The sequence below is a fragment of the Pristiophorus japonicus genome, chromosome 1 (assembly GCF_044704955.1).
Source record: "Pristiophorus japonicus isolate sPriJap1 chromosome 1, sPriJap1.hap1, whole genome shotgun sequence".
Classification (NCBI taxonomy): Eukaryota; Metazoa; Chordata; class Chondrichthyes; family Pristiophoridae; genus Pristiophorus; species Pristiophorus japonicus.
This window is the reverse complement of record NC_091977.1, coordinates 532,999,148-533,023,563: the sequence shown is the minus strand read 5'-3', so window position 1 is coordinate 533,023,563 and position 24,416 is coordinate 532,999,148. Positions and strand designations below refer to the sequence as shown.

Sequence of the window (24,416 nt, the reverse complement as noted above, 5' to 3'; positions counted from 1 at the left end):
TGCTGGCAGAGGTTACAGAATCAGAAGAGGGTCCAACCCAAAGTCTCGCCCCCCCCCCCCCGCCCCCCGTGGGTGATGTACCCACTCTCTGTCCTCTCCAGCCGAGGGATTTTTGTGGATTTAATTTGTGTGCATAAAAATGTGCTTCCAAAAAAAAACGACTTACCTAATTCCGATATGATATTATTTTCAGAGCCTGATAAATTAAAAGGCACATACAGTAATGATTATTTTATATTGTTACACCATCCTTTACAATGCATTATTGGAGGCCTTCACGATATACTGATAATCAATGGCAAGTTTGAGGCTCCAATGTGCCATTTAACAGGTGGCTGGGACGTTGATCTGGGACTGTGGACTTTCCCAATTTCAGTCATATCCTCAGACCAAAAGCAACAACGACTCGCGTTTCCACAAAACCTTTAACTTTGTACTGCGTGAAGTTCTGGTCACCGCATTACAGGAAGGACGTGATTGCACTGGGGAGGGTACAGAGAAGATTTACGAGGATGTTGCCGGGAGTGGAGAATCTAAGCTATGAGGACAGATTGGATAGGCTGGGTCTGTTTTTCTTGGAACAGAGGAGGCTGAGGGAAGACCTCATTGAGGTATATAAAATTATGAGAGGCCTAAATATAGTGGATAGAAAGGGCCTATTTCCCTTAGCAGAGGGATCAATAACCAGGGGGCATAAATTTAAATTGGTAGAAGGTTTAGAGGGTATTGAGGGGAAATTTCTTCACGCAGAGGGTGGTGGGGGTCTGGAACTCACGGCCTGAAAGGGTGGTAGAGGCAGAAACCCTCACCACATTTTAAAAGTACTTGGATGTGCACTTGAAGTGCTGCAACCTACAAGGCTATGGACCTAGAGCTGGAAAGTGGGATTAGGTTGGATAGCCTCTTTTGGCCGGCACAGACACAATGGGCCGAAATGGCCTCCTTCCATGCTGTAAACTTCTATGATTCTACTCAGTAAAATGTTCAAAGCTGCTTCTCAGGAATATAATCAGACAAAGTTTGACACCAAACTATAGGGCCCAAGTTTCGAGCCGCGCCTAGAACGGCGCAGTCCCGACCTGGACGCCCGTTTTTCGCGCCACAAAGTGCGCCTAAAAAAAACCCTCCAGATTCTCCGGCTCCCTGCAGGTCCTCTGGCCCTCGGCGCAGCGCAGCAGGAGCTGTAGGGGGCGGAGCCAGGTCCCTGCGCTGAAAACAGTGCCGGGACCTCTGCACATGCGCGCTACAGTGGGCACGCATGTGCAGTAGCTCCAGGCACCCATAACTGTGTGGGAGGGGCCTGCAGCACGCAGCCCCTAGCCCTGGCCCAATGGCCTCACTGGGGCTGCGTGAATAAGGCTCCTTCCACGGCCAGCTCCTACTTCCTCCCGACCCGACTCGACTCCCGCTTCCCGCTTCCCGCCTCCGGACCGGACCCGACACCAACTCCGCTCCCCCCCCCACCGACTCGACTCCCGCTCCCCCGCCGGACCGGACCCGACACGACTCCCGCTCCCTGCCCCCATCCTGGACCCGACACCGACCTGACTCCCGCTTCCCCCCGCCCCCGACCCGACTCCCGCTCCCCGCCCCCACCCCGGACCCGACATTGACACCGACACGACTCCCGCTCCCCGCCCCCATCCTGGACCCGACACCGACCTGACTCCCGCTTCCCCCTCGCCCCCGGACCCGACACGACTCCCGCTCCCCCCCCCCGTCTCCGGATCGGACCCGACATTGACACCGACCCGACTCCCGCTTCCCCCGCTCCCAGCCCCCGGACTGGATCCAACCTGACCTCCCTCCCCCCGACCTGACCTCCCTCTCCCTCTCTCTCCCCGACCCGAACCGACCTCCCTCCCACCACCCCCTCCGACCCGACCCAACGCCACCTACCTGTAAATCTGGTGCTGGGGACGGGCCCTGCCCGAAATCTCGGGCCCGGCCCGTTCAGCCTCCCTCCCCCTTCTCCCTCCCCCCCCCCAATCTCCTTCCCCCCCCCTAATCTCCATCCCCCCCCAATCTCCTTCCCCCCACCCCCAATCTTCTTCCCCCTATCCCCAATCTTCTTCCCCCCACCCCAATCTTCTTCCCCCCACCCCCAATCTTCTTCCCCCCACCCCCAATCTTCTTCCCCCGACCCCCAATCTCCTTCCCCCCACCCCCAATCTCCTTCCCCCACCCCCAATCTCCTTCCCCCCACCCCCAATCTCCTTCCCCCCACCCCCAATCTCCTTCCCCCCACCCCCAATCTCCTTCCCCCCACCCCCAATCTCCTTCCCCCCACCCCCAATCTCCTTCCCCCCCCAAATCTCCTTTCCCCCCTCCAAATCTCCTTCCCCCCTCCAAATCTCCTTCCCCCCAATCTCCTTTCTCCCCCTTCTCCCCTTTATCCCCCCATCCCCCCTTCCCTCCCTCTGCTCCCCCCCTCCCCTCGCTGTCAGAAACACAGACAGAAAGACAGACAGAGAGATAGAGACACTGACAGAGACACACTTGGGGGGGGGGGGGGCATCCCAGCACGCTGTTGGAGGGCTCCCGGTGCTGCAGTCGGTAAGTAGAAAATTTTTTATTTATTGATTTTTTAAAAAAATTATTGATTAATTTTTTTTGATTGATTTATTGGTTGATTTATTGATGTATTTATCATTTATTATTGATGATGGCTCTTTATTTGTAAAACTGAAGTGTTTAATTTTTGTAAACTTCCCTTTAAACCCCCCCCACCACCATTCCCTACGCCTGATTTGTAACCTACGCCTGATTTTCTAAAGTGTAGACAAGGTTTTTTTGAGCGTACAAAAATCTTCACTTACTCCATTCTAAGTTAGTTTGGAGTAAGTTTTCACTCACGAAACTTTGAAATCAGGCGTAAGTGGCTGGACACGCCCCCTTTTGAAAAAAAAAATTCTGTTCCAAAGTGAAACTGTTCTAACTGACTAGAACTGGAGCAAACTAAATGACGAAAATTACGATTTCTAAGATACTCCGTTCTACACCAGTTGCTCTTAAAAATCAGGAGCAAATCATGTGGAAACTTGGGGCCTATGTAAGGAGATATGACGACAGGGTTTGGTCAAAATGGTAGATTTTATGGAGCACCTTAAAAGACGAGAGAGCCGGAGAGGTTTTGGGAGGGAATTCCAGAGCTTAGGGCCTTGGCAGCTGAAGGCACGGTCACCGATGGTGGAGCGATGCAGATCGGAGATGCACCTAGAGTTGGAGGAGTGGAGATATCTCGGAGGGTTGTAGGGTCGGTGACAGAGACAGGGAGGGGCGAGGCCGTGGAGTCAGTGTTCCCTTTAATATTTTTGTGGGGTGCACGGCCCCTTTAAGGGATTGTGCGGCCCGTTCAAAATACCGCGGAGGCGCAGGTTTTCCTATTTAAAAGCCGGTGAGCTGGCTGGGCGGGACCTCCAGAGCACTGCCCGGCCACACAACTTAAAGGGAGCATCGCATGGAGGGAACTGAAAACAAGGGTGAGAATTTTTTTTAATCGAACAAGCCCAAGTCCAGGCACCTCCTCACAGGAAGGGAGGGAAAATTCAAAAGCCAGTTACCAAAACTGTTTGTGCAACTTCTGACAGCTGCAGCAACAGCAGTGATGGCATCTCACAGAACATATGCATGAATTAGGAGCCTTTGGGCCCCTCGAGCCTGCTACGCCACTCAATGAGATCATTGCTGATCTGCGACCTCAACTCCACTTTCCCGCCCGATCCCCATATCCCTCGATTCCCTTGACATTCAAAGATCTGTCGATCTCGGTCTTAAATATACTCAATGACTGTGTCTTCACAGTCCTCTGGGGTAGAGAATTCCAAAGATTCGCCACCCTCTGAGTGAAGAAGTTTCTCCTCATCTAAGTCCTAAATGGCCGACCCCTTATTCTGAGACTGTGACCCCTGGTTCGAGACTCTTCAAACAAGGGAAACATCCTCCCTGCATCTACCCTGTCAAGCCCTGTAATAATGCTGTCTGTTTCAATAAGATCACCTCTCGTTCTTCTAAACTCTAGAGAATATAGTCTACTCAATCTCTCCTCGTAGGACAATCCCCCAGGAATCAGTCTGGTGAACCTTCGTTGCACTCCCTCTATGGCAAGTATATCCTTCCTTAGGTAAGGAGACCAAAACTGTTCACAATACTCCAGGTGCGGTCTCACCAGGGCCCTATATAATTGCAGTAAGACGTCTTTACTCTTATACTCAAACCCTCTTGTAATAAAGGCCAACACACCATATGACACAGACGGCAAAGAGTAACAAAATAAAGAATAGGTTGGGCCTATACACATTGGAGTTTAGAAGAATAAGTGGTGTGGAGGTTGGGTCTTCGAATATATTTAAGGTGGAGAGAGACAGATTTTTGAACGGTAAGGAAGTCAAGGGAGCGGGTGGTGAAGTGGAGTTGAGGCCAGGATCAGATCAGCCATGATCTTATTGAATGGCTGAGGGGAATTATCGAGGGGCCAAATGGTCTACTCCTACTCTTTCATAATGCGCAACAAAAATATATTCCAGTGAAAAAGAAGGGCGGTAAGAGAAGGGATAACCAGCCGTGGATAACCAAGGAAATAAAGGAAAGTATCAAATCAAAGACCAATGTGTATAAGGTGGCCAAGGTTAGTGGGAAACTAGAGGATTGGGAAAATTTTAAGCAACAGCAAAGAATGACTAAAAAAGCAATAAAGAAAGGGAAGATAGATTACGAAGGTAAACTTGTGCAAAACATAAAAACAGATAGTAAAAGCTTTTACAGATATATAAAACGGAAAAGAGTGACTAAAGTAAATGTTGGTCCCTTAGAAGATGAAAAGGGGAATTTAATAATGGGAAATGTGGAAATGGCTGAGACCTTAAACAATTATTTTGCTTCCGTCTTCACAGTGGAAGACATAAAAACCATGCCAAAAATTGCTGGTCATAGAAACGTGGGAAGGGAGGACCTTGAGATGATCACTATCACTAGGGAGGTAGTGCTGGACAGACTAATGGGACTGAAGGTAGACAAGTCCCCTGGTCCTGATGAAATGCATCCCAGGGTATTAAAAGAGATGGCGGAAGTTATAGCAGATGCATTTGTTATAATCTACCAAAATTCTCTGGACTCTGGGGAGGTACCAGCGGATTGGAGAGCAGCTAATGTAACGCCTCTGTTTAAAAAAGGGGGCAGGCAAAAGGCAGGTAACTATAGGCCGGTTAGTTTAACATCTGTAGTGGGGAAAATGCTTGAAACTATCATTAAGGAAGAAATAGCAGGACATCTGGATAGGAATAGTGCAATCAAGCAGACACAGCATGGATTCATGAAAGGGAAATCATGTTTAACTAACTTACTGGAATTCTTTGAGGATATAACGAGCATGGTGGATAGAGGTGTACCGATGGATGTGGTGTATTTAGATTTCCAAAAGGCATTCGATAAGGTGCCACACAAAAGGTTACTGCAGAAGATAAAGGTACGCGGAGTCAGAGGAAATGTATTAGCATGGATAGAGAATTGGCTGGCGAACAGAAAGCAGAGAGTCGGGATAAATGGGTCCTTTTCGGGTTGGAAATCAGTGGTTAGTGGTGTGCCACAGGGATCGGTGCTGGGACCACAACTGTTTATAATATACATAGATGACCTAGAAGAGGGGACAGAGTGTAACGCAACAAAATTTGCAGATGACACTAAGATTAGTGGGAAAGCGGGTTGTGTAGAGGACTCAGAGAGGCTGCAAGGAGATTTGGATAGGTTAAGCGAATGGGCTAAGGTTTGTCAGATGGAATACAATGTCGGAAAGTGTGAGGTCATCCACCTTGGGAAAAAAAACAGTAAAAGGGAATATTATTTGAATGGGGAGAAATTACAACATGCTGGGTGCAGAGGGACCTGGGGGTCCTTGTGCATGAATCCCAAAAGGTTAGTTTGCAGGTGCAGCAGGTAATCAGGAAGGCAAATGGAATGTTGGCCTTCATTGCGAAAGGGATGGAGTACAAAAGCAGGGAGGTGTTGCTGCAACTGTATAAGGTATTGGTAAGGCCGCACCTGGAGTACTGCGTGCAGTTTTGGTCACCTTACTTAAGGAAGGATATACTAGCTTTGGAAGGGGTACAGAGACAATTCACTAGGCTGATTTGAGAAATGAGGGGGTTACCTTATGATGATAGATTGAGTAGACTGGGTCTTTACTCGTTGGAGTTCAGAAGGATGAGGGGTGATCTTATAGAAACATTTAAAATCATGAAAGGGATAGACAAGATAGAGGCAGAGAGGTTGTTTCCACTGGTCGGGGAGACTAGAACTAGGGGGCACAACCTCAAAATACGGAGGAGCCAATTTAAAACCGAGTTGAGAAGGAATTTCTTCTCCCAGAGGGTTGTGAATCTGTGGAATTCTCTGCCCAAGGAAGCAGTTGAGACTAGCTCATTGAATGTTTTCAAGTCAAAGATAGATAGATTTTTAAGCAATAAGGGAATTAAGGGTTACGGGGAGAGGGCGGGTAAGTGGAGCTGAGTCCACGGCCAGATCAGCCATGATCTTGTTGAATGGCGGAGCAGGCTCGAGGGGCTAGATGGCCTACTCCTGTTCCTAATTCTTATGTTCTTATGTTCTTATGCTCTTATTTCTTATGTAATATATAACACACTCATGAAACTGTCTTGACAGGTGTCAATATATATGCTGTTGGAGTTGGCAAGGCAATTGAAGCAGTACTGCAACAAATTGCTTCATTTCCACAAGACGAACACTTGTATTATGCAAAGGACGTCAGGACCATGGGCGAAATTGCTGAAAAACTGAAAGCACAGATTTGCAAAGGTACTTCAAGCGACATGCACTGTAAATTCCTGCTAGAATTCATACAAGTAACATTCAGACTTGAGAAGCACCATTCCTGCCATAAGCAAAGTCGGAAGAACATTGGAGAGAGTATTAACAGTGTCTCCAATCAGCTAGAATATAGCAAGTAACTCATTACCCATTTACAGGAGGTATTATTCTTTCCTATAAACAGTTTGGGGTGGAAATGCGGCGTTGATCCGGGTGGGGCGGTAAATTTTGCGCGGGAAATGGTTTGCGTCGCCAGTGACAAAATTCAGCAGCTGGGCCCTGAGTGTGGGGCGGGGCGCTCAGGGAGGCGTTCTACATCTCTCTCGGGGCGCTAGGCCGGCTGAGCAACTGAAAATCACGAGCTAAACAGCCGGCCTCGGAGTGCCCTAAGAGAGGCTTCCGTGGAATAAAGAATTGAAAAAAAAAGCACCCAAAACATTATTGACGCCACATCAACATGAATCGCAAACACAAAGAAACAATCACACTGACCTCAGGCCGACATTCCTTCTCTCACTGTGGCCGCTACAGCTCGGACCGCCCGCTTTCCCTGGCAGTCCCACCAAGGGGGCGTTTCGGGGCACGACACGTCGGGCGCGAATCAAATTTCGAGCCGGTGTGGCCACTAGGGGGCGTTGCACACCGGCTCGCCTCTCCCGGGCGTTACTGCTCCTCACCCCCGCAAACCCGGCACCGAATATCCCGGCGGGTCACTGGATGCTGGCCACCCGCCCGGAAATGCTTTCCGCCGCCATTCATCATCATAGGCAGTCCCTCGAAATCGAGGAAGACTTGCTTCCACTCTAAAAGTGAGTTCTCAGGTGGCTGAACAGTCCAATAGGGGAATTACAGTCTCTGTCACAGGTGGGACAGACAGTGGTTGGAGGAAAGGGTGGGCGGGGAGTCTGGTTTGCCTCACGTTCCTTCCGCTGCCTGCGCTTGATTTCTGCATGCTCTCGGCGACGAGACTCGAGGTGCGCAGCGCCCTCCCGGATGCTCTTCCTCCACTTAGGACGGTCTTTGGCCAGGGACTCCCAGGTGTCGGTGGGGATGTTGCACTTTATCAGGGAGGCTTTGAGGGTGTCCTTGTAATGTTTCCTCTGCCCACCTGGGGCTCGCTTGCCGTGTAGGAGTTCCGAGTAGAGCGCTTGCTTTGGGAGTCTCGTGTCAGGCATGCGGACAATGTGGCCCGCCCAGCGGAGCTGGTCGAGTGTGGTCAGTGCTTCGGATGTTGGCCTGATCGATGACACTAACGTTGGTGTGTCTGTCCTCCCAGGGGATTTGCAGAATCTTGCGGAGACATCGCTGGTGGTATTTCTCCAGCGAATTGAGGTGTCTACTGTATATGGTCCATGTCTCTGAGCCATACAGGCGCCATCATCTCAGGGGTGAAAACAGAGGTGGCAACGAACCAAAAATCCAGCCCTATGCGTTTCTAGATATAATTAGTTGTAAATTTAAGGTTTAAAAAAAAAATCCTGGGAGAGGAATTTTTCAATTTAAATGTGCTGAGAATGTGGAACTCGCTGCCACATGGAATGGTTGAAGCAGACAGCGTGAATGCATTTAAGCAGAGGTCTGATGCATACATGAGGGAGCAGGGAAGAGGCAGGACTGGAAGACGTAATTAGAGTAGGGCGAGATCAGCATGGAGCATAAACACCGGCACCGAATGGCCTGTTTCAGGGCGGTAGATCCTATGTAATTGGTGGGAGGAAGTGTTTGGCCCGGATGCTCCGATCACCATGGTGTGGGGCCAGCCTGATGGGACCACTGGCCTGTTACTGCCCGCCCATCGATTTCTCATGTAACTCCACCTATATGAAATTCGACGGCACGTACGACTGGAGTCGGTGAAAGGCAAGTGCCAAAGGGAATTGCAGACGGAACGTTCAATCTCAGCAGGGGTGTAATAAGAGGAGCCAATGGAAAGGACAACTGGTGGGTGGTTGATCCATCACCGGCCGTTTTACACCCTGTGAACCATCCACACAGTCACTCAGAGAATTGTCAACCTGTGGAATCCTCTACCACAGAAAGGTGTTGAGGCCAGTTTGTTCGATATATTCAAAAGGGAGTTAGATGTGGCCCTTATGGCTAAAGGGATCAGGGGATATAGAGAGAAAGCAGGAATGGGTTACTGAAGTTGCAAAAATGGTGCAGGCTCAAAGGACCTAATGGCCTACTCCTGCACCTATTTTCTATGATTCTATGAATACACGTATATTAATTGTTTACAGGAAACCTGTCACTGGGGGACCAATGCAAGTGTGAAGCAGTTATGACATTCCAGATTCATGCCAATGAAGAAATACGAAGGTTAACCCACAAATATATCCTTTTCATATATCGTGCAACAGTATTTTGTTGATTTTGATTTTCTTCTCCGCCACAGTGAAATAAAATCACATTTTTGTTCTGCGTGGGCAGACGAGTTTCAAATTGATTTATAGACATTTTGATGGCAACGGGCAATGGAGCTGTTGCATCACAGTAGAGGAACAGAGGGACCTGGGAGTGCAGGTCCACAGATCCCTGAAGGTAGCAGGCCAGGTAGATAAGGTGGTTAAGAAGACATACGGAATGCTTGCCTTTATTAGCCGAGGCATAGAATATAAGAGCAGGGAGGTTATGCTTGAACTGTATAAAACACTGGTTAGGCCACAGCTGGAGTACTGCGTACAGTTCTGGTCACCGCATTACAGGAAGGACGTGATTGCACTGGAGAGGGTACAAAGGAGATTTACGAGGATGTTGCCGGCAGTGGAGAATCTTAGCTATGAGGACAGATTGGATAGGCTGGGTTTGTTTTCCTTGGATCAGAGGAGGCTGAGGGGAGACCTCATTGAGGTGTATAAAATTATGAGGGTCCTAGATATAGTGGATAGAAAGGGCCTATTTCCCTTAACAGAGGGGTCAACAACCAGGAGGCATAGATTGAAAGTAATTGGGGGGGGTGTTTAGAGGAGATACGAGGGGAAATATCTTCACCCAGAGGGTAGTGGGAGTCTGGAACTCACTGCCTGAAAGGCTTGTTAGAGGCAGAAACCCTCACATTTAAAAAGTACTTGGATGTGCATTTGAAGTGCCATAACCTACAGGGCTATGGACCAAGTGCTGGAAAGTGGGATTCGGCTGGATAGCTCTTTGTCGGCCGGCGCAGACACGATGGGCCGAAATGACCTTCCATGCTGTAAACTTCTAGGATTTGAAAACAAGGCTGAGAATTGCAGAATGAGGTCCAAATGTAGGTCAGCGAGCACAGGGGTAATGGGTGAACGGGACTTGGTGCGAGTTAGGACACAGGCAGTCGAGTTTTGTATGACCTCAAGTTACATCATAGGAGGCCATTCGGCCCGTCGAGCCCATGCTGGCTCTCTGCAAGAGCACCTCAGCCAGTCCCACTCCCCCGCCCTTTCCCCGTAGCCCTGCAATTTTTTTCCTTTCAGGTACTTATCCAATTCCCTTTTGAAAGCCACGATTGAATCTGCCCACCTTCTCAGGCAGTGCATTCTAGATCCTAACCACTCATTGCGTAAAAAAAGTTTTTCCTCATGTCGCCTTTGGTTCTTTTGCCAATCGCCTTAAATCTGTGTCCTTTTGTTCTCAGCCCTTCCGCCAATGGGAACAGTTTCTCTCTAGCTATCTTGTCTAGATTCATGATTTTGAACACCTCCTATAGGGGAGGGGAAACGGTATGATTCCTGGGATGAAGGGAAATAGAGTAGAATGGGCCGATATTCTCCGGAGTTTAGAAGAATGAGAGAAGATCTCGTTTAAATGTATAAAATTCTTAAGAGGGATTGACAGGATAGATGCTGGGAGGCTGTTTCCCCTGGCTGGAGAGACAAGAACTAAGGGTCAGTCTCAGGATAAGGGCTCGGCCATTTAGGACTGAGATGAGGAGGAACTTCTCTACTTCAAGGGTTGTGAATCTTTGGAATACTCTACCCAGAGGGCTGTGGATGCCGAGTTGTTGAGTATATTAAAGATTGAGATCGATAAATTTTTGGGCACTAAGGGAATCAAGAGATATGGGGATAGGGTGTGAAACTGGAAGTTCAGCCATGGTCTATTGAATGGTGGAGCAAGCTTGAGGCGTTGTACGGCTTACTCCGACATGTTCTTATGAATCCACAGCACAGTACAACAGCAACGTTAACCACCTATTTTTCCTTTAACTACAAATCGAGAACAAAACGTGCACTCAAAGTGTAGAAATTTGTTAACCCTGGAATTGTTGAAGCAATTTATACAAGTACACTGTATGTGATCATTGCACAAAGGTCATCATCAGAGGCAGTCCTTCGGAAGCGAGGAAGACTTGCTTCCATTCTTGAGTTCTTAGGTGGCTGAACAGTCCAATATGAGAATCACAGTCCCTGTCACAGGAGAGACAGTGGTTGAAGGAAAGAATGGGTGGGACTGGTTTGCCACACACTTTTTCCGTTGCCTGCACTTGATTTCTGCATGCTCTCAGTGACGAGACTCGAGGTGCTCAGCGCCCTCCCGGATGCACTTCCTCCACTTAGGGCGGTCTTTGACCAGGGACTCCCAGGTGTCGGTGGGGATGTTGCACTTTATCAGGGAGGCTTTGAGGGTGTCCTTGTAACGTTTCCTCTGCCCACCTTTGGCTCGCTTGCCGTGAAGGAGTTCCGAGTAGAGCGCTTGCTTTGGGAGTCTCGTATCTGGCATGCGAACTATACGGCCTGCCCAGCGGTGCTGATCAAGTGTGGTCAGTGCTTCAATGCTGGGGATGTTGGATGTCGAGGACGCCAACGTTGGTGCGTCTGTCCTCCCAGGGGATTTGTAGGATCTTGTGGAGACATCATTGGTGGTAGTTCTCCAGCGACTTGAGGTGTCTACTGTACATGGTCCATGTTTCTGAGCCATACAGGAGGGCGGGTATTACTACAGCCCTGTAGACCATGAGTTTTGTGACCTGCAAAAAAGGTATAGTATTAGGCGGTCCCTCGTAGCGAGGATGACTTGCTTCCACACCAAAAAGAGCAGAGTTCACAGGTATTTCAATGAGGGACCTGACATTCCAGGTCTACATATTGTAGGGTGGAAGATGCCTGTGCGTGGATTTTTTTAACGTGGGGTGGCCGTTGTACACCAGCCACCACACGGGCTTGACAGAGCTAGGTATTGGTCCAGTGGCAAAGTTTAACCAAGTCGACTGGAGACCAAACTCTGCTGCACGGATCTAGTGCGCACACATATCGCAGTGTGGGCTGGCCTGTGCTGCCCCTGGGCCCTCGCCTCTATTGGGCCCCGATCTCTCACCTCTCCTCCGCCCCAATCAAAAATGGAGCTGTCAGTAACAGGACATCAATTAGTCTCCTCTTATCTTGGAGACATCAAACATCGACACACTCAAATCACTAGGAGTAACATTCCCATTACAGCTGCCTGGATGTCCCACGCAGTCCAGCGCCAGCTTTTCCAAATGGGAAACATGATTATTTTGAATGGGCCGCGCACCCAAAACAAAATAAGGGGAACATTGATGAGGTGCAATTCACATTGGAAGACTCAAAAGTAATAATGGTTTGTCTGCAGATATATTAATCTGCAAATCTTGTGGTTAAAGTTACCTTTCAAATCTCTCCCTCCACATCCTTATAGATACAAAGACGTTTAAATACAATAACCACCTGCAATTATCAGCATTTTAACTTGAGTTCCTTAACGAGAACCACTAGATGAAGTGATGAACAGGCTGAAGACTGTGGAGAACTATTTGAAAGCCAAGTAGACAAGCAAAAGTAATACATTTGCCCTTTTCCTCTGTAAAAAAGACTGTAGTTTGATGCATTGTGTTGTCTTCCAATCTGGTAACCAAACACTCATTATACATATTTTATGGATGCCATGGTAATTATGTCAAAACCGGTAAAGGAAAAATGATATTACTGCCTCTATTACCCACCTTTGTGAAACAAATTGTACATTTTTTTTTACATTTATATGCCACATTAGCAAGTCGGCAACTTATATACTTTTAAAAAGTTAATCTAACACTGCTATAATAAAGTGCCGGAAAGTTTATACTTAAGTTCAATACATCCAGTAAGAACTACCCCACTTCTAGGTTCATCACAGACCAGGATCTAACATTTTAAAGGGCAGAAAATGCTGGAAATATTTAGGTCAGATAGCATCTGTGGAGAAACAAGTTAACGTTTCAGGTTGGACCTCCCAGTTCTGACGAAGGGTCATCGACCTGAAAGGTTAAATCTTTATCTCTCCACAGATGCTGCCCAACCTGCTGAGTATTTCCAGCATTTTCAACTTGTATTTCAGATTTCCAGCATCCGCTGTATCTTGCTTTTGCACTAACATTTTAACAGGATGTTTTACAAAATATTTTATTTTTGAAAACAAGCTATCGTAGCTCCGTATCACTGCAACCTGTGTACTTTATGCATATTGCTATAATTCTGTGGCAAACACTAAATATTATGGGGTGTTTGTCTTCTGCTGCATAAGACATTTCTTCTAATCATTTTTCCACCACTGATGACCCGGTTTCCAAAAAGCGATTAAACATATGCACCAGTCTGTTTATATTAAGTTTAAGCAAATAAAAATGAGGAAAATTTGCCCAAATGCAATGAGTTTGTCTTGAATCCACTTTACAGCCTTTCTCTCCCCAACTCCCACCCCACCCCCCCCACAAAAATATCTAGCCAACAGAATAGGTACAGCAAATGAAAAGGCCAACGGAATCTGCAAAAGGGATGGAGTATAAAAGCAGGGAAGTCTTGCTACAACTGTACAAGGTATTGGTGAGGCCACACCTGGAATACTGCATACAGTTTGGGTTTCCATATTTCAGAAAGGATATACTTGCTTTGGAGGCAGTTCAGAGAAGGTTGATTCCGGGGATGAGGGGGTTAACTTATGAGGAAAGTTTGAGTAGGTTGGGCCTCTTCTCATTGGAATTCAGAAGAATGAGGTGATCTTATCAAAATGTACAAGATTATAAGGGGGCTTGACAAGGTGGATGCAGAGAGGATGTTTCCACTGATAGGGGAGATTAGAACTCGGGGGCATAATCTTAGAATAAGAGGCCGCCCATTTAAAACCGAAATGAGGAGGAATTTCTTGAGGGTTGTAAATCTGTGGAATTCTCTGCCCCAGAGAGCTGTGGAAGCTGGGACATTGAATACATTTAAGACAGAAATTGACAGTTTCTTAACCGATAGGGGATAAGGGGCTATGGAGAGCGGGCAGGGAAGTGGAGCTGAGACTATGATCGGATCAGCCATGATCGTATTAAATGGCGGAGCAGGCTCGAGGAGCTGTGTGGCCTACTCCTGCTCCTATTTCTTATGTTCTTATGAAAAATGGTAGCTAATCAGAAGGTGGGTAGTGGAGTCCCACAAGGATCGTGCTGGGACCACTGTTCACAATTTACATAAACGATTTAGACTTACGAATCAAAAATACAATTTCTAAATTTGCAGATTACATCAAATTGAATGGGGAGGGAGAGAGTCAATACTGAGGAGGACTGCAACACATTACAGGACATTAATAAACTTGCAGAATGGGCATATAATTGGCAAATGAAGACCACCACAGATAAATGTGAGGTATTACGTTTTGGTAGGAAGAATAGGGATTTCATTCATTACTTGGAGGGTGTGAGTCTAGGTGGGGTAGAGGAACAAAGGGTTCTTGGGAGTACAAATACACAAATCACGAAAAGTTGCAACACAGGTTAACAAGACCATAAAAAAAGCAAACCAAGCACTAGGGTTTAGTCCTAGAGGTATAGAATTGAAAAGTAGGGAAGTCATGCTAAACCTGTATCGAACTTTGGTTAGACCACACTTAAGAGTACTGCGTACAGTTCTGGTCGCCATATTATAAAAAGGATATAGAAGCACTGGAGAGGGTGCAGAGAAGATTTACAAGAATGATAGAACACACTAGTATTTAAAGTAACTTCCGCAGTGCAAATAGTGCAACGGTTTAAAATCAAGCTAAACACAATAGTACAAGAAAGCGAATTAAGCAGTCCCTCGTATCGAGGATGACCTGCTTCCATACCAAAAGGGGATGAGTTCACAGATATTTCAATGAGGGACCTGACATTCTAGGTCCAGAACTACATACTGAAGGGGTGGAAGATGCCTGTGCATGGATTATTTTAACGTGGGGTGGCCGTTGCACACCAGCCACCACACGGGCTTGACAGAGCTAGGTCTTGATCCAGTGGCAAGCGTTAACCAAGACGACTGGAGACCAAGCTCTGCTGCATGGACAGAGAGCGCACGCATGCTCCTACGATCCATAGATCGCAATGTGGGCTGGCCCGTGCTCCCCCTGGGCCCTCGCCTCTTCTGGGCCCCGAACCCTCGCCTCGCCTGGGCCCCGATCTCTCAACGCTCCTCCGCCCCAATCAAAAATGGAGCAGTCAGATACAGGACATCAATTAGTCTCCTCTTATCTTGGAGACATCAAACATCGACACACTCGAATCACTAGGAGCAACATTGCCACTACAGCTGCCTGGACATCCCACGCAGCTCGGAGTCAGCTTTTCAAATGGGAGACATATTTTGAATGGGCCGCGCACCCAAAACAAAATGAGGGGAACATTGATGAGGTGCAATTCACATTGGAAGACTCAAAAGTAATAACTTTGTCCGCAGATATATTAATCTGCAAAGATATAGATCAGGGTCGCCGTTCCCAAATCTTATGGTAAAAGTTATCTTTCAAATCTCTCCCTCCACACCCTTAAAGATATGTTTAGATACAATAACCCGGGGGGGACGACAAAAAGTTCTATTGCAACACGTGCAATTATGGACTATTTAACTGTGAGTACAGTACAGTATCAGCAAGGCACTGCATACACATGGCTCATAGGATCAGGTTATTCAGCCCGACTATTCCTCTAATCCACAAGATCATGGCTGACTTATACCTCTGCTCCATATCCCTTTTTACCGTGACCAAGCAAAAATCTATTGATCCCAGTTTTTAAAATTTCAATTGACTCAGCACCCAATCTTTGGGGGTGGGGTAATTCCAGATTCACACAACTACAGAAATTTGTTTCTTTATTTCACTTGTAACTGGTGTCGCTCTAACTTTATTATGCCCCGTCAGTCTACATTTCCCACAAGTAGATAGGATAAGAGAAATGATCAAATCCATTTATCATTTGAAACACCCCGGAATCATACAGCAAAGGCCATTCAGCCCATCACACCTGTACCAGCTCTTTGTGATAATAATAATGACTTATTTATATAGCGTCTTTAATGCAGTAAAACATCCCAAGGCGCTTCACCAGTGTTAGATAAATTTGACACTAAGCATTGCAGTTAGTCCCACTCTTCCCCATAGCCCTACAAATGTTCTCTCTTCAAGTATTGATCCAATTCTCTTTTGAAAGTTATTGAATCTGCTTCCACCACCATTTCAGGCAGCGTGTTCCAGATCACAACAGCTCACTGTGTAATTTCTTTCAAGATTATGGTTCTTTTGCCAATTACCTAAATCTGTCCTCTGGTTGCATAACATAAGAAATAGGAGCAGGAGTAGGCCATACGGCCCCTCGAGCCCGCTCCACCATTTAATACGATCATGGCTGATCCGATCATGGGCTCAGGTCCACTTCCCTGCCCACTCCCCATAACCACGTATAGTTTAAGAAGCTGACTATTACTGTCCTAAATTTATTCAATGTCCCAGCTTCCACAGCTCTGAGGCAGCGGCAGAGGTTACTAACACTTCCGCCAGTGGAAAGTTTTCCTTATTTACTCGATCAAAACCCTTCATTAGATTACTCATCAACCGTCTGAACACAAGAAAATAAAAAAGTGTACAAACCCTGCCCTCAATTTAACCCTTTAGCCGAGACTCATGTATTTCCTGAATCACGTGAATGCAGCTCCAAAAGGCATGAACGTTGATTCCCGTTGACACTACATGTCAATGTTGTGCACATAATTAAAAACAAAAGCAACCGTATGTCTTTTTACAGAATAATTTTATTTGTAAAATATTTCAGAGTCACAGCAAATTTATTTCTCACTGATCTGCTCCGGCATGCTTCTGATGATGTCCGAGTCACCTGAAAAAAGAGACAAGATACCAAATTACACTCAGAAGCCTTTATAGTGAAATGGATCTCCGATCAGTCAGTGCAAATTTCACCCAGAATAACTGGATGTGAAGACTTGGTCAAAATGTTGGCCTTTACCTCAGAAGTGCAAAGACCACCAACGTCATCCCTACACCAATTTATGGATGAGGCTACACCTTGCAACATCTCCACATATTCCACATTAATGCACCAAGCATCAAGAGAATAGCCACGAGTTCGCTTCCAAAAAATCAAAATAAAAATATTCCCAACCGAAAACCAAAAAACCCCCCACGGCAGACAGGTGCAATGTTCCCTCACTTTTTCTAGGTGCACAGCCCATTAAAATGGTTTCTCCCATTGAAAAGCCAGCGAGCGACCTGCACGGGATCTCCGGAGCGCTGTGTGGCCAGAATATTGGCACAATTCAAAGCCCCCGTGCCCGCTGCTCGAAGCCAATCCACGGTATTGGTGAGAGAGACCTGTCTACATCACTCCAAGTCCGTTCCCAATTAAAATGTGCTGTTTCATACCACGTGGAACAAAACCCTTTCAGATGTGAGAAGATTAGATAATAAAGTTGTTGCTGGCAAATATTACAGCAGGACTTTGCGAACTAGCCCCACGGACAATGAGCACAGCATTAATCTAGCGAATGTCTAGCCTGACTTGATCGGAGATAAAAAACCAAGCCAGCGAGAATTATTCGCATTGTAAGTAAATTATTGTATATATTTAAGTATCAACGACTGAGCATGCAAGTGACACACCACTCATTCATATACCGAGTATGTATGCAATTCAGAACAGCAACCAGACATAGAACCCCATGGCTACTTTCAACCTCAGAATATAACAGCATACATTAGAACTGTACGACATCAATCTGATCCAATTCACTGGTTTACTTTCAATGGGCACCCCAAAGAAATGCATGTTTTTGGAAGAACTTACCAGGATCAATGATAGCCAGTGTGCACACTCTGTAGTATTTACCACAAGCTGTTCCTAGCTCAATATTGTTGCCGCTGTAGTGATGCACACCAGTCTTGGCTAACATAGCGTAGTATTCAATCTCTGATTTCCTGAAACAGAAACATTACAATTTCATATCCTTTGAGAGACAAGGCTCTCCATTACAACAGACAAATTACTCCAATGCAAAATGAGGCGCTGCAAATATGGACAACTGAAGGAAAACACCTTTAAAAAAAAGTTAAAGGATTGGCTTTATACCACTAAGTGATCCATCCAAACTTAGCCATTTTGTGTAAAGGAGGCAAAGAAAGCTATTCAGATGTTACCATGGTGCCTTATTAGTAGAAACTTACCCCTCCAGTCAGCAGTGCCGCTGGTTTGGAGCTCTCAAATGGACTGATTTGAGGATATATATTACACTCAGACAATCTTGTGCAGAAACTTGGGACTAAATTTAACACCAACTAGTTACTCAACACCTGCACTGAAACAGCAAAGAAATTTGGCACAAGCAGATCCAAGTATAACTGCAAATTGTAATTTGGACTCAATGGTCATGAACAAGGCCCTCAAATCAATGGAGAGCCACAGAATACCAGACAGACCTTGTGGGCCAAAATACCAATACAAATGTAGAAACTGCCGTGGTCTGTACACATTACTGACTTCCCCAAATGGAGCCTTTTAGCTGGCAAACTTATTTTGGTGGGGTGGGGGTATAAAATGGAGACAGAAAAGTTCCTTGTGCCTTGGTTCACATCTCCTATTTCGCAGTCAAGAGAGAACAATGCACAGTTAACATAGAAACATAGAAAATAGATTCAGGAGTAGGCCATTCAGCCCTTCGAGTCTGCACCACCATTCAATATGATCATGGTTAAATAAGGATGTTCCAAAGTGCTTCACAAATAGACAAATGCTGCAGTGAATTTGCACACAGCAAAGCTTTACAAAGATCTGGTTGTGTTAGTTGGGTGCCATGGGATATTTTAAATCCATCTCAAACAGGTTTAACATCTCACCCAACAGACAGCATTCTAATAATGCAGCATTTCCACAGTACTGCGTCAAAATGCCCGTTTTAAGTGCTGAAATCTTAAGACATTTGAGTGGATATCATGAACATTAATAGCAGCTGAAGAAAATTCTTTGATGTGCAAATATATAATCTAGTCAATTCACCGTAGCAACTCACCAGGGAGTCAAGTCTAAAAGTGGATCAAACGGGGCTTACAGGACCAGGACATATCAAAGTCATTCAGTCTCCATTTAAAGTCACAGTTTATCCTTAACATTCATATTTCAACTATAATCCCCATTGATAAGATTTATGATGGAACCTGCTGTGTAAATTTGTCAACAGGTTTACAGTTAAATGTGGGCCCGAGAATTTATAATGGAAAATATTGACTGCGTAGCTGCAAGAGTTTTAAAAAAAAAAGACAGGCAACTGAGCTTGAAGTAGATTGTAAAAACCAATGATAGTGACCAGTCATGGGTGCCTTAGTCCCCATTATTCACAGAGGCATGCTGCACAATGTGGACCAGAAATTGCGGTCGGAAGCGTAGCTCTGGAGTACACCTCCGACCAGAGAAAAGAATTCCGAAAGTACCTCCTGGTGCTCAGGCTGCAGTCTCGGGCCTTGAGGCGGAGGGCAGTGTAATGGCCCACGGATCCCAGGCAGTTCGGAAGTGCACCTGGGATCATGTGGGCCTGGTCCTCCAACCAAGCAGCAGAATTTCATTTCAATCATTTACGAAGGGAATCCCCTAATGAGATGCAACAGAATCCCGAAAGCTATTTATACAATGTACAGAATTGAAATTTTATTCAGAAGTACCTTCAGTCCACCAACCTCAATTTATTTTTTTGAATTTTTATACATTAGCTGCGTTAATGTATAATACATTAATTTATTAAAATAAACTCACTTTATGCAGTGCATAATATAGGATGTGAAAATGTTTAATTAATGGCTTACCCTGATTCAAACAGGCCCTGCTCATGATTTCCATTAGCAATAATTGGCCAGTCGCTGGGCAAATAGTCCAACTCAGCACCAGCTATTGCTTTGTCGTGGCCCGTGCAGATGGCCTGTCCATACGTACGTAGACAGGCCGCACTAATCCCGAACTTCCAGGGCATTTCAAAGGGAATACGTTGGTGTACTAAGAGTACGCCATCATACACACAAGTTCGGGGCCAGTATTTCCCAGGATAGGAAGGTTATCCTATGAGGAATGTTTTTTTTTTAATTTGCTCATGGGATGTGGACATCGCTGGTAAGGGCAGCATTTATTGCCCATCCCTAATTGCCCCTCAAGAAGGGGGCGGTAAGCCACGTTCCTGAACCACTGCAGTCCGTGTGGTTAAGGAACTCCCAGTGCTGTTAGGGAGGGAGTTCCAGGATTTTAACCAAGCGACGATGAAGGAACGACCGACCAATATATTTCCAAGTCAGGACAGTCTAACTTGGAAGGGGAATTTGCAGATGGTGTTCCCATGTGCGTGTTCTTCTGGCAGAGGTTGCAGGTTCGGGAAGTGCTGCCTAAGAAGCCCTGGCGAGTTGCTGCAGTGCATCTTGTAGATGGTGCGCCAGTGGTGGAGGGAGTGAATGTTGAAGTTGGTGGATGGGGTGCCAATCAAGCGGGCTGCTTTGTCCTGGATGGTGTTGAGCTTCTGGAGTGTTATTGGAGCTGCACTCATCCAGGTAAGTGGAGAGTATTCCATCACACTCCTGACTTGTGCCTTGTAGATGGTGGAAAGGCTTTGGGGTGTTAGAAGGTGAGACACTCACCACAGAATACCCAGCCTCTGACACGCTCTTATTGCCAGTATTTACATGGCTGGTCCAGCTAGGTTTCTGGTCAATGGTAACCGCCAGGATGTTGGTGGTGAGGGATTCAGCGATGGTAATACCATTGAATGTCAAGGGGCGGTGGTTAGACTCTCGCTTGTTGGAGGTATTTATGTAAACACAAGTTGTTATTGTAGTCATTGTCTGGCACTTGTGTGACACGAATGTTACTTGCCACTTATCAGCCCGAGCCCAAATGTCATCCGGGTCTTGCTGCATGCAGGCATGGACTGCTTCATTATCTGAGGATTTACGAATGGCATCAAACACTCTGCAATCATCAGCAAGCATACCCACCTCTGACCCTATGTTGGAATGATGGTCATTGATGACCTTATCGTGTAGAATAGCCCTATATTCTCTGGCGTTTAGATGAATGAGAGGTGATCTCATTGAAACACAAGATTTTGAGAGGGATTGAGGGGGTAGATGCTGAGAGGCAGATTCCCCTGACTGGAGAATCTAGAACTAGGGCTTACAGTCTCAGGATAAGGGGTCTGTCATTTTAGGAGAAATTTCTTTACTCAAGCGGGTTGTGAATCTTTGGATTTCTCTACCCTAAAATGCTCAGTCGATGAGTATATTCAAAATTGAGGCAAATAGATTTTGGGAGTCTCAGGGAATCAAGGGATAGGGCGAGAAAGTGGAATTGAGGTAAAAAGTCTGCCATGATCTTATTGAATGGCAGAGTGGCTCGAGGGGCTGAACGGCCTGTTCCTGATGTTCCTATTCCAAAACAGACTAAATTCTTAAGACATTTGGCTATTACTAAAAGTCAGCAAGTGTATATTTAAAGATGGACATATTATTTTTCTGCTGTTTACTTCTTGAAATGGCTCAGCTTACCTCAATGCTGGGCAGTTGTTGGCAAGAATAACCAGTTTGGCTTTGCCTTGACGAATCATTTTCAAAGTCTGTTTGTAGCCCAGCACATATTTGCCACTTTTCATAACGAGCTGGAGTCTGGAGTTGATGGACTCCAAGGACTTTTTCTGCATTAAAAAAAAGCAAGTCTTTTCTTTAAAAAAAAATCTACGGACACAAAAAGTACACAATACAAAACAATGGAGTTCAATCAACAACTCCAAAACTCTAATGGTCAGATATATAATTTTTCTCTAAATATAGGACAGAGGAAATGTACTACATTAGATGAATATATTTAGAACTACACAGCACCAAAACGTTAGCTAAACGTTATATTGCAGCAGAAACAGCTACTTAGCCCAAATCGTCGACTTTCAGATGAGGGCCAAACCGAGGCCCTGTCTGCTCTCAGGTGAATGTAAAAGATCCTGTGGCACTATTTTGAAGAGCAGGGGAGTTATCCCTGGCCAATCCTTTACAAAGTGGGCAGGTAGTTAGGCTTCACATGCCATCTCAACTGAGACAAGACAAGCAGTCCCACTCTTTCAGGGCTTTCCCCATAGTCCAGCAAATGTCTCCATTTTAAGCACATTCAATTCCACATTTGAAAAAAAGTTACTATTGAATCTGCTTCCACCATCCTTTCAGGCAGTGCGTTCCAAATCATGAGATACGGAATCATAATGGTTATGTTACTGGACTAATGATCTGGAGAAGGCTTCAAATCCCACCACGGCAGCTAGGGAATTTAAATTCAATTAAATAAAACTGGAATAAAAAGCTAGCATTCACAATGGTGACCATGAAACTACCAGATAATGTCCTTTAGGGAAGGAAATCTGCAGTCCTTATAGTCTGGCCTATGTGACTCCAGACCCATAACTGCCTTATGAAATGGCCCAGCAAGCCACTGGACCAACCAACTAAAGAAATTCTGGTTACCACAGGAAGATATCAATGTACTGGTCAGGTGGGCAGAACAGCAGCAAATGGAATTCAATCCGGAGAAGTGTGAGGGAATGCATTTGGGGAGGTCTAAAGGCAAGGGAATACACATTAAATAGTACAACACTGAAAAGTGTAGAGGAACAAAGGGACCTTGGAGTGCAGGTTCACAGATGCCCAGAAGGTGGGTAAGAAGGCATATGTAACGCTTGCCTTTATTATCTGAGGCATAGAATACAAGAGCAGGGAGGTTACGCTTGAACTATATAAAACACATTAGACTACAGCTGGAGTACTGCGTGCAGTTCTGGTCACCGCATTACAGGAAAGATGTGATCGCACTGGAGAGGGTGCAGAGGAGATTTACGAGGATGTTGCCGGGGCTGGAGAATCTCAGCTATGAGGAAAGATTAGATAGACTGGGTCTGTTTGCTTTGGAGCAGAGGCTGAGGGGAGACTGAATTGAGGTGTATAAAATTATGAGGGGTCTGGATAGAGTGGATAGGAAGGACCTATTCCCCTTGACAGAGGGGTCAACAAACAGGGGGCATAGTTTTAAAGTAATTGGGGGGAAGGTTTAGAGGAGGTATGAGGGGAAATGTCTTCACCCAGAGGGTGGTGGGGGTCAGGAACTCACTGCCTGAAAGGGTGGTAGAGGCAGAAACCCTCATCGCATTTAAAAAGTACTTGGATGTGCACCTGAAGAGATGTAACCTGCAGGGCCACGGACCCAGAGCTGGAAAGCGGGATTAGGCTGGCTAGCTCTCGGTCGGCCGGCGCGGACACAATGGGCTGAATATCCCCCCCCCCCCCCCCGTGTCCAAGGGTCCGGGCAACAGCACGGTGCCAGTGAGAGAGAGAGACACCGGGCGAGTACAGGGGGGAGGCCTGGTCCCGGGGTAAAAGCAGGTCCCCCTCCTCCCTCACCCACCCGCCCGTCAGGCTCAGCACTCGGGGGCTGAGGCCTCGGGCCTGCTGGGGCGGGATCAGCGCTGCGCAACCGAGAGTAAAACCCACTCCCCGGCTCCCTTCCCCCGCTCCACGTGAAGGTCTTCCCCCCCCCCCCGGCGCACACCAGGCCCGGGCCTCACCGTCTTCTTCGCCGCCACCATCTTGCCCGCCGCGTCTCGCTTTGATTTCTACGACTGGAACGAGGAGACTCAAGGGAGAGAGTGTGTGAGAGGAGAGTGCGTGTGAGAGTGTTATCGGGGCGGGCAGCCGCTGTGTGTGTGTGAGGGAGGGAGGGAGCGCCTCGCACCGCCAGCCGACACCAAGATGGCCGCGGACACCAAAGGAAGGGGCGGCCGCCCCGCCGCCCGCTTTACAGCGCCCAGCTCTCGCGAGGGCTGGCTGACGTCTCGTCCACTCCCTCTCCCACGGCAAGCCTAGAGGAGGAGCATGCGCAAAGGTGACCCGCACTCGCCTTGGGGGGAGGCGACACGGGGGGGGGTGGGGGGGGAGCCTGAGCATGCGCAAACGTGACCCACACCTTGGAGGAGCATGCGCAAACGTGACCCACACCACGCGAGCCAGGGGTGAGCATGCGCACACGTGATCCACATTGGGGAAGACGCATGCGCACGCGTGACCCACCGGTTGAACGATATCAAGCTCCGCCAAGCTCCATGGCAACGCTGACAGCAGCTCCCAGACTCCAGACTGAGAGAATTGTGACTGGGAGATTTTGCTTTTGCTAATTTTCCTTTTGTTTTTATTTGTAACTTGCATTTTATTGTTTAGGGGGCATTTTCTTAAATTGTTTTCTGATTGATGACACCTACTTGGCAATTAGAAGAATAGAGAATTGAATTTGGGACTATAGAAACATAGAA

At 46.8% G+C, this 24,416-nt stretch overlaps 2 protein-coding genes and 1 non-coding gene across 3 annotated transcripts in view; 1 reads left to right on the top strand and 2 right to left on the bottom strand.

Moving 5' to 3' along the window:
- The window catches only part of LOC139272251 (matrilin-4-like), a 74,033-nt gene extending 61,450 nt beyond the window's left edge, over positions 1 to 12,583 (top strand). The window contains exons 11-13 of the mRNA XM_070888582.1: positions 6,658 to 6,810; positions 9,063 to 9,155; positions 12,528 to 12,583. Of these exons, the coding sequence (XP_070744683.1) occupies positions 6,658 to 6,810; positions 9,063 to 9,155; positions 12,528 to 12,583 (302 nt within the window). The remainder of the gene's footprint in view (positions 1 to 6,657; positions 6,811 to 9,062; positions 9,156 to 12,527) is intronic.
- Positions 12,584 to 16,823: 4,240 nt separating this feature from the next.
- rpl30 (ribosomal protein L30) lies at positions 16,824 to 23,893 on the bottom strand. The gene is made up of 4 exons (XM_070896666.1): positions 23,676 to 23,893; positions 21,619 to 21,764; positions 17,891 to 18,021; positions 16,824 to 16,924 (listed from the first exon to the last, which is right to left on the bottom strand). The coding sequence occupies exons 1-4, from the start codon at positions 23,694 to 23,696 to the stop codon at positions 16,875 to 16,877; spliced, it is 348 nt and encodes a 115-aa protein (XP_070752767.1). The 5' UTR covers positions 23,697 to 23,893; the 3' UTR covers positions 16,824 to 16,874.
- Positions 17,515 to 17,648, bottom strand: LOC139279992 (small nucleolar RNA SNORA72). The gene has a single exon (XR_011596576.1). It is a non-coding gene; the product is annotated as a small nucleolar RNA SNORA72 (small nucleolar RNA).
- Positions 23,894 to 24,416: the final 523 nt, after the last annotated feature.

Bases quoted from the DNA above. Each gene is read 5' to 3' on its own strand.
- rpl30 (XM_070896666.1), bottom strand. From the start codon at position 23,696: ATGGTGGCGGCGAAGAAGACG. The intron at 21,765-23,675 runs GTGAGGCCCGGG...TTTTTAATGCAG, and splicing joins TGGTGGCGGCGAAGAAGACG to AAAAAGTCCTTGGAGTCCAT. The intron at 18,022-21,618 runs GTAAGCTGAGCC...TTTCTGTTTCAG, and splicing joins AACAACTGCCCAGCATTGAG to GAAATCAGAGATTGAATACT.